Source organism: Oncorhynchus kisutch, linkage group LG23, assembly GCF_002021735.2.
Source record: "Oncorhynchus kisutch isolate 150728-3 linkage group LG23, Okis_V2, whole genome shotgun sequence".
Taxonomy (NCBI): domain Eukaryota; kingdom Metazoa; phylum Chordata; class Actinopteri; order Salmoniformes; family Salmonidae; genus Oncorhynchus; species Oncorhynchus kisutch.
In genome coordinates, this window is record NC_034196.2 from 46,679,303 (window position 1) to 46,690,421 (window position 11,119).

Genomic DNA, 11,119 nt, shown 5'->3' on the forward strand with positions numbered 1-11,119 from the left:
TCTATATCTGACTGGGTAAATAACTCCTCTATATTTGACTGGGTTAATAACCCCTCTATATCTGACTGGGTAAATAACTCCTCTATATCTGACTGGGTTAATAACCCCTCTATATCTGACTGGGTAAATAACTCCTCTATATCTGACTGGGTTAATAACTCCTCTATATCTGACTGGGTAAATAACTCCTCTATATCTGACTGGGTTAATAACTCCTCTATATCCGACTGGGTTAATAACCCCTCTATATCTGACTGGGTTAATAACTCCTCTATATCTGACTGGGTTAATAACCCCTCTATATCTGACTGGGTAAATAACTCCTCTATATCTGACTGGGTTAATAACTCCTCTATATCTGACTGGGTTAATAACTCCTCTATATCTGACTGGGTTAATAACCCCTCTATATCTGACTGGGTAAATAACTCCTCTATATCTGGCTGGGTTAATAACCCCTCTATATCTGACTGGGTAAATAACTCCTCTATATCTGACTGGGTTAATAACTCCTCTATATCTGACTGGGTAAATAACCCCTCTGACTGGGTTAATAACTCCTCTATATCTGACTGGGTAAATAACCCCTCTGACTGGGTTAATAACTCCTCTATATCTGACTGGGTAAATAACCCATCTGACTGGGTTAATAACTCCTCTATATCTGACTGGGTTAATAACTTCTCTATATCTGACTGGGTAAATAACCCCTCTGACTGGGTAAATAACTCCTCTATATCTGACTGGGTAAATAACCCCTCTATATCTGACTGGGTAAATAACTCCTCTATATCTGACTGGGTAAATAACCCCTCTGACTGGGTAAATAACTCCTCTATATCTGACTGGGTAAATAACCCATCTGACTGGGTAAATAACTCCTCTATATCTGACTGGGTAAATAACTCCTCTATATCTGACTGGGTTAATAACTCCTCTATATCTGACTGGGTTAATAACCCCTCTATATCTGACTGGGTAAATAACTCCTCTATATTTGACTGGGTTAATAACCCCTCTATATCTGACTGGGTAAATAACTCCTCTATATCTGACTGGGTTAATAACCCCTCTATATCTGACTGGGTAAATAACTCCTCTATATCTGACTGGGTTAATAACTCCTCTATATCTGACTGGGTAAATAACTCCTCTATATCTGACTGGGTTAATAACTCCTCTATATCCGACTGGGTTAATAACCCCTCTATATCTGACTGGGTTAATAACTCCTCTATATCTGACTGGGTTAATAACCCCTCTATATCTGACTGGGTAAATAACTCCTCTATATCTGACTGGGTTAATAACTCCTCTATATCTGACTGGGTTAATAACTCCTCTATATCTGACTGGGTTAATAACCCCTCTATATCTGACTGGGTAAATAACTCCTCTATATCTGGCTGGGTTAATAACCCCTCTATATCTGACTGGGTAAATAACTCCTCTATATCTGACTGGGTTAATAACTCCTCTATATCTGACTGGGTAAATAACCCCTCTGACTGGGTTAATAACTCCTCTATATCTGACTGGGTAAATAACCCCTCTGACTGGGTTAATAACTCCTCTATATCTGACTGGGTAAATAACCCCTCTGACTGGGTTAATAACTCCTCTATATCTGACTGGGTTAATAACTTCTCTATATCTGACTGGGTAAATAACCCCTCTGACTGGGTAAATAACTCCTCTATATCTGACTGGGTAAATAACCCCTCTATATCTGACTGGGTAAATAACTCCTCTATATCTGACTGGGTAAATAACCCCTCTGACTGGGTAAATAACTCCTCTATATCTGACTGGGTAAATAACCCATCTGACTGGGTAAATAACTCCTCTATATCTGACTGGGTAAATAACTCCTCTATATCTGACTGGGTTAATAACTCCTCTATATCTGACTGGGTTAATAACTCCTCTATATCTGACTGGGTTAATAACCCCTCTATATCTGACTGGGTAAATAACTCCTCTATATCTGACTGGGTTAATAACCCCTCTATATCTGACTGGGTTAATAACTCCTCTATATCTGACTGGGTAAATAACCCCTCTATATCTGACTGGGTTAATAACCCAGCTATATCTGACTGGGTAAATAACTCCTCTATATCTGACTGGGTAAATAACTCCTCTATATCTGACTGGGTAAATAACTCCTCTATATCTGACTGGGTTAATAACTCCTCTATATCTGACTGGGTTAATAACCCCTCTATATCTGACTGGGTAAATAACTCCTCTATATCTGACTGGGTTAATAACTCCTCTATATCTGACTGGGTTAATAACTCCTCTATATCTTACTGGGTTAATAACCCCTCTATATCTGACTGGGTAAATAACTCCTCTATATCTGACTGGGTTAATAACCCCTCTATATCTGACTGGGTAAATAACTCCTCTATATCTGACTGGGTTAATAACTCCTCTATATCTGACTGGGTAAATAACCCCTCTGACTGGGTTAATAACTCCTCTATATCTGACTGGGTAAATAACCCCTCTGACTGGGTTAATAACTCCTCTATATCTGACGGGGTAAATAACCCCTCTGACTGGGTTAATAACTCCTCTATATCTGACTGGGTTAATAACTTCTCTATATCTGACTGGGTAAATAACCCCTCTGACTGGGTAAATAACTCCTCTATATCTGACTGGGTAAATAACCCCTCTATATCTGACTGGGTAAATAACTCCTCTATATCTGACTGGGTAAATAACCCCTCTGACTGGGTAAATAACTCCTCTATATCTGACTGGGTAAATAACCCATCTGACTGGGTAAATAACTCCTCTATATCTGACTGGGTAAATAACTCCTCTATATCTGACTGGGTTAATAACTCCTCTATATCTGACTGGGTTAATAACTCCTCTATATCTGACTGGGTTAATAACCCCTCTATATCTGACTGGGTAAATAACTCCTCTATATCTGACTGGGTTAATAACCCCTCTATATCTGACTGGGTTAATAACTCCTCTATATCTGACTGGGTAAATAACCCCTCTATATCTGACTGGGTTAATAACCCATCTATATCTGACTGGGTAAATAACTCCTCTATATCTGACTGGGTAAATAACTCCTCTATATCTGACTGGGTAAATAACTCCTCTATATCTGACTGGGTTAATAACTCCTCTATATCTGACTGGGTAAATAACCCCTCTATATCTGACTGGGTTAATAACTCCTCTATATCTGACTGGGTAAATAACCCCTCTGACTGGGTAAATAACCCCTCTATATCTGACTGGGTAAATAACCCCTCTGACTGGGTAAATAACTCCTCTATATCTGACTGGGTTAATAACTCCTCTATATCTGACTTGGTAAATAACCCCTCTATATCTGACTGGGTGAATAACTCCTCTATATCTGACTGGGTAAATAACCCCTCTATATCTGACTGGGTTAATAACTCCTCTATATCTGACTGGGTAAATAACCCCTCTATATCTGACGGGGTAAATAACTCTTCTATAACTGACTGGGTAAATAACTCCTCTATATCTGACTGGGTTAATAACTCCTCTATATCTGACTGGGTAAATAACCCCTCTATATCTGACTGGGTTAATAACTCCTCTATATCTGACTGGGTTAATAACTCCTCTATATCTGACTGGGTAAATAACCCCTCTGACTGGGTAAATAACCCCTCTATATCTGACTGGGTAAATAACCCCTCTGACTGGGTAAATAACTCCTCTATATCTGACTGGGTTAATAACTCCTCTATATCTGACTTGGTAAATAACCCCTCTATATCTGACTGGGTGAATAACTCCTCTATATCTGACTGGGTTAATAACCCCTCTATATCTGACTGGGTAAATAACTCCTCTATATCTGACTGGGTTAATAACTCCTCTATATCTGACTGGGTAAATAACCCCTCTGACTGGGTTAATAACTCCTCTATATCTGACTGGGTAAATAACCCCTCTGACTGGGTTAATAACTCCTCTATATCTGACTGGGTAAATAACCCCTCTGACTGGGTTAATAACTCCTCTATATCTGACTGGGTTAATAACTTCTCTATATCTGACTGGGTAAATAACCCCTCTGACTGGGTAAATAACTCCTCTATATCTGACTGGGTAAATAACCCCTCTATATCTGACTGGGTAAATAACTCCTCTATATCTGACTGGGTAAATAACCCCTCTGACTGGGTAAATAACTCCTCTATATCTGACTGGGTAAATAACTCCTCTATATCTGACTGGGTAAATAACTCCTCTATATCTGACTGGGTAAATAACTCCTCTATATCTGACTGGGTTAATAACTCCTCTATATCTGACTGGGTTAATAACTCCTCTATATCTGACTGGGTTAATAACCCCTCTATATCTGACTGGGTAAATAACTCCTCTATATCTGACTGGGTTAATAACCCCTCTATATCTGACTGGGTTAATAACTCCTCTATATCTGACTGGGTAAATAACCCCTCTATATCTGACTGGATTAATAACCCATCTATATCTGACTGGGTAAATAACTCCTCTATATCTGACTGGGTAAATAACTCCTCTATATCTGACTGGGTAAATAACTCCTCTATATCTGACTGGGTTAATAACTCCTCTATATCTGACTGGGTAAATAACCCCTCTATATCTGACTGGGTTAATAACTCCTCTATATCTGACTGGGTAAATAACCCCTCTGACTGGGTAAATAACCCCTCTATATCTGACTGGGTAAATAACCCCTCTGACTGGGTAAATAACTCCTCTATATCTGACTGGGTTAATAACTCCTCTATATCTGACTTGGTAAATAACCCCTCTATATCTGACTGGGTGAATAACTCCTCTATATCTGACTGGGTAAATAACCCCTCTATATCTGACTGGGTTAATAACTCCTCTATATCTGACTGGGTAAATAACCCCTCTATATCTGACGGGGTAAATAACTCTTCTATAACTGACTGGGTAAATAACTCCTCTATATCTGACTGGGTTAATAACTCCTCTATATCTGACTGGGTAAATAACCCCTCTATATCTGACTGGGTTAATAACTCCTCTATATCTGACTGGGTTAATAACTCCTCTATATCTGACTGGGTAAATAACCCCTCTGACTGGGTAAATAACCCCTCTATATCTGACTGGGTAAATAACCCCTCTGACTGGGTAAATAACTCCTCTATATCTGACTGGGTTAATAACTCCTCTATATCTGACTTGGTAAATAACCCCTCTATATCTGACTGGGTGAATAACTCCTCTATATCTGACTGGGTAAATAACCCCTCTATATCTGACTGGGTTAATAACTCCTCTATATCTGACTGGGTAAATAACCCCTCTATATCTGACGGGGTAAATAACTCTTCTATATCTGACTGGGTAAATAACCCCTCTATATCTGACTGGGTAAATAACCCCTCTATATCTGACTGGGTAAATAACTCCTCTATATCTGACTCGGTAAATAACCCCTCTGACTGGGTAAATAACTCCTCTATATCTGACTGGGTAAATAACTCCTCAATATCTGACTGGGTAAATAACCCCTCTGACTGGGTAAATAACTCCTCTATATCTGACTGGGTTAATAACCCCTCTATATCTGACTGGGTTAATAACTCCTCTATATCTGACTGGGCAAATAACCCCTCTGACTGGGTAAATAACTCCTCTATATCTGACTGGGTTAATAACTCCTCTATATCTGACTGGGTAAATAACTCCTCTATATCTGACTGGGTAAATAACTCCTCTATATCTGACTGGGCAAATAACACCTCTGACTGGGTAAATAACTCCTCTATATCTGACTGGGTTAATAACCCCTCTATATCTGACTGGGTAAATAACTCCTCTATATCTGACTGGGTTAATAACCCCTCTATATCTGACTGGGTAAATAACTCCTCTATATCTGACTGGGTTAATAACCCCTCTATATCTGACTGGGTAAATAACTCCTCTATATCTGACTGGGTTAATAACTCCTCTATATCTCACTGGGTAAATAACCCCGCTGACTGGGTTAATAACTCCTCTATATCTGACTGGGTAAATAACCCCTCTGACTGGGTTAATAACTCCTCTATATCTGACTGGGTAAATAACCCCTCTGACTGGGTTAATAACTCCTCTATATCTGACTGGGTTAATAACTTCTCTATATCTGACTGGGTAAATAACCCCTCTGACTGGGTAAATAACTCCTCTATATCTGACTGGGTAAATAACCCCTCTATATCTGACTGGGTAAATAACTCCTCTATATCTGACTGGGTAAATAACCCCTCTGACTGGGTAAATAACTCCTCTATATCTGACTGGGTAAATAACCCATCTGACTGGGTAAATAACTCCTCTATATCTGACTGGGTAAATAACTCCTCTATATCTGACTGGGTTAATAACTCCTCTATATCTGACTGGGTTAATAACTCCTCTATATCTGACTGGGTTAATAACCCCTCTATATCTGACTGGGTAAATAACTCCTCTATATCTGACTGGGTTAATAACTCTTCTATATCTGACTGGGTTAATAACCCCTCTATATCTGACTGGGTTAATAACTCCTCTATATCTGACTGGGTTAATAACTCCTCTATATCTGACTGGGTTAATAACCCCTCTATATCTGACTGGGTTAATAACTCCTCTATATCTGACTGGGTTAATAACTCCTCTATATCTGACTGGGCAAATAACCCCGCTGACTGGGTAAATAACTCCTCTATATCTGACTGGGTTAATAACCCCTCTGACTGGGTAAATAACTCCTCTATATCTGACTGGGTTAATAACCCCTCTATATCTGACTGGGTTAATAACCCCTCTATATCTGACTGGGTAAATAACTCCTCTATATCTGACTGGGTAAATAACTCCTCTATATCTGACTGGGTTAATAACTCCTCTATATCTGACTGGGTTAATAACTCCTCTATATCTGACTGGGTTAATAACTCCTCTATATCTGACTGGGTTAATAACTCCTCTATATCTGACTGGGTAAATAACTCCTCTATATCTGACTGGGTAAATAACTCCTCTATATCTGACTGGGTTAATAACTCCTCTATATCTGACTGGGTAAATAACCCCTCTGACTGGGTTAATAACTCCTCTATATCTGACTGGGTTAATAACTTCTCTATATCTGACTGGGTAAATAACCCCTCTGACTGGGTAAATAACTCCTATATATCTGACTGGGTAAATAACCCCTCTATATCTGACTGGGTAAATAACTCCTCTATATCTGACTGGGTAAATAACCCCTCTGACTGGGTAAATAACTCCTCTATATCTGACTGGGTAAATAACCCATCTGACTGGGTAAATAACTCCTCTATATCTGACTGGGTAAATAACTCCTCTATATCTGACTGGGTTAATAACTCCTCTATATCTGACTGGGTTAATAACTCCTCTATATCTGACTGGGTTAATAACCCCTCTATATCTGACTGGGTAAATAACTCCTCTATATCTGACTGGGTTAATAACTCTTCTATATCTGACTGGGTTAATAACTCCTCTATATCTGACTGGGTTAATAACTCCTCTATATCTGACTGGGTTAATAACCCCTCTATATCTGACTGGGTTAATAACTCCTCTATATCTGACTGGGTTAATAACCCCTCTATATCTGACTGGGTTAATAACTCCTCTATATCTGACTGGGTAAATAACCCCTCTGACTGGGTAAATAACTCCTCTATATCTGACTGGGTAAATAACTCCTCTATATCTGACTGGGTTAATAACTCCTCTATATCTGACTGGGTTAATAACTCCTCTATATCTGACTGGGTTAATAACCCCTCTATATCTGACTGGGTAAATAACTCCTCTATATCTGACTGGGTTAATAACTCTTCTATATCTGACTGGGTTAATAACCCCTCTATATCTGACTGGGTTAATAACTCCTCTATATCTGACTGGGTTAATAACTCCTCTATATCTGACTGGGTTAATAACCCCTCTATATCTGACTGGGTTAATAACTCCTCTATATCTGACTGGGTTAATAACTCCTCTATATCTGACTGGGCAAATAACCCCTCTGACTGGGTAAATAACTCCTCTATATCTGACTGGGTTAATAACCCCTCTGACTGGGTAAATAACTCCTCTATATCTGACTGGGTTAATAACCCCTCTATATCTGACTGGGTTAATAACCCCTCTATATCTGACTGGGTAAATAACTCCTCTATATCTGACTGGGTAAATAACTCCTCTATATCTGACTGGGTTAATAACTCCTCTATATCTGACTGGGTTAATAACTCCTCTATATCTGACTGGGTTAATAACTCCTCTATATCTGACTGGGTAAATAACTCCTCTATATCTGACTGGGTAAATAACTCCTCTATATCTGACTGGGTTAATAACTCCTCTATATCTGACTGGGTTAATAACTCCTCTATATCTGACTGGGTTAATAACTCCTCTATATCTGACTGGGTTAATAACTCCTCTATATCTGACTGGGTTAATAACTCCTCTATATCTGACTGGGTAAATAACTCCTCTATATCTGACTGGGTTAATAACCCCTCTATATCTGACTGGGTAAATAACTCCTCTATATCTGACTGGGTTAATAACTCCTCTATATCTGACTGGGTTAATAACTCCTCTATATCTGACTGGGTTAATAACTCCTCTATATCTGACTGGGTTAATAACTCCTCTATATCTGACTGGGTTAATAACTCCTCTATATCTGACTGGGTTAATAACTCCTCTATATCTGACTGGGTTAATAACCCCTCTATATCTGACTGGGTTAATAACCCCTCTATATCTGACTGGGTTAATAACTCCTCTATATCTGACTGGGTTAATAACTCCTCTATATCTGACTGGGTTAATAACTCCTCTATATCTGACTGGGTTAATAACTCCTCTATATCTGACTGGGTAAATAACTCCTCTATATCTGACTGGGTTAATAACCCCTCTATATCTGACTGGGCAAATAACTAATAATATAATAATACTAATATAAAATAATATTTTGTTTTTATAATTTGTTTATTGAGGAAAGTCACGTTGAGATTACATAATATTTGTTTCAAGGGAGAGTCTGAGACCGTGTGTTGGCAGGGAATGTGTGACATCATCTCTCAACCCACAGACGGACATAACACACTGATTACTATCCGTGGTGAATCTAACATAACATAACTCCTATCCAATCTTAATCTAACATAACATAACTCCTATCCAATCTTAATCTAACATAACATAACTCCTATCCAATCTTAATCTAACATGACATAACTCCTATCCAATCTTAATCTAACATAACATAACTCCTATCCAATCTTAATCTAACATGACATAACTCCTATCCAATCTTAATCTAACATAACATAACTCCTATCCAATCTTAATCTAACATAACATAACTCCTATCCAATCTTAATCTAACGTGACATAACTCCTATCCAATCTTAATCTAACATGCAATCCTCTTGTCTCTGTTGTCTCTCAGCACCACAGTCCAGTCTCCTCTACCTCCGCTGGTGCGTATCGTCAACGGTTACATCACCGTAGGGCCTCACCACCATGAAAGAGGCCTCGCCCACGGCCACGGCCACGGCAGAACCAATCACCACAGGTGGTCGTCAGGCTGCTCCGCCTCCACGCCGCTGTCTGTCATCTGGTTACGGTTAACAGTATTGGTTCACACCTGGACACTGGTAGTAACTCTAGTCTAAAGTATGAGGTTGTTGGTTAAACTTTTACACAAAAACTGGAAGAAAAATCCTCATCAATCTATTTCAAAAACACTGTAATTCTGTATACTGTTAACAATGTTGGGTGACATCTGGATTGCACATCTAGTACAGGAGGTTTCTGGTTCAAAACCCTCCTGCTCTCATCTGGACTGCAGCACTAATGCAGGAGGTTCCTGGTTCAAAACCCTCCTGCTCTCATCTGGACTGCAGCACTAATGCAGGAGGTTCCTGGTTCAAAACCCTCCTGCTCTCATCTGGACTGCAGATCTAATGCAGGAGGTTACTGGTTCAAAACCCTCCTGCTCTCATCTGGACTCTAGTAGCAGATCTAGTACTGTAATCAGTGTTGGTTCACATCTGGACCCTGAATAACTAGTGCAGGAGGTTACTGGTTCAAACACTTCCTGCTCTCATCTGGACTGCAGATCTAATGCAGGAGGTTCCTGGTTCAAAACCCTCCTGCTCTCATCTGGACTGCAGATCTAATGCAGGAGGTTACTGGTTCAAACCCTTCCTGCTCTTAAACTGGAAGGAATCATCTTTTTCAACACACAATGAGGTGAATCCTAAATCGGACATAAGTGGAAAGTTCGCATTCGCTCAAATCAGTCTAAACTGGATCTTTTTACATTTAATCTAGTACTTAGTACTTTAGTACTTTAATTTAGTACTTTATTTTGACAAAAAACAAATATATTATTAAGAACCCGAACAGCTCTTATTCTTCCTCTGACCCTCTTCATTTATTCTTCACTTTCTGAAGAATATGTTTTGTATCGTGTAATACTGTGGGAATTGTATATATCTACATATTCTAGATTGTATTTTAGAAATATGAAATTGAAAATGGTTGAATGTGTTTTGTTTATTGTTGTTGTTTATAAATAGATACAGTGTATTTTTTGAGACTAAAGCTGGTACTAACCACCATATCCTGTATTTGGTATCCTGGTCCCATAGCTCGGTCCCCTGATCTGCTTGTGCTGTCTTGCCAGCTCCTATGGTCATTGTCACCTTAGGAGTTGGCAAGACAACACAACCAGATCTGGATCCAGGCTATGTATTTGTCTCTCCGTGGTTGAATGGTGATGTTGGTGGGGGGAGAATCCATCCTGAACCAGTTACTTATGGTTTGTTGTTTTGTCTTTGCTGAGAGAATTACGTTTTATGTTTTTACATAAGAGATTATTTGTATAATTTATTTAACTATATAGTTGGTAAGTAATCTAAACATGCGTTGTGACGGTTGTTGTTCATCCCAATGTGATTTGTTCGTTCTCTCTCCAGCCTAAGTGTCAGGTCAACACCAGTTTGTTTGGATGTTCTGTATAAAGCAGGAGATTCAT

General features: G+C 39.1%; 1 protein-coding gene across 2 annotated transcripts in view; it reads left to right on the forward strand.

Moving 5' to 3' along the window:
• The window catches only part of LOC109882902 (metalloprotease TIKI1), a 194,341-nt gene extending 183,868 nt beyond the window's left edge, over positions 1–10,473 (forward strand). The window contains exons 7-8 of one of the 2 annotated variants that reach the window (XR_004205037.1): positions 9,527–10,052; positions 10,268–10,473. Coding sequence is in view for 1 of the 2 variants with exons in the window: in XM_031803118.1 (XP_031658978.1) it covers positions 9,527–9,752 (226 nt within the window). In the remaining variant the exon portion in view is untranslated. Of the gene's footprint in view, positions 1–9,526 lie in introns of both variants that reach the window. The other variant, XM_031803118.1, reaches the window with a different exon arrangement.
• Positions 10,474–11,119: the final 646 nt, after the last annotated feature.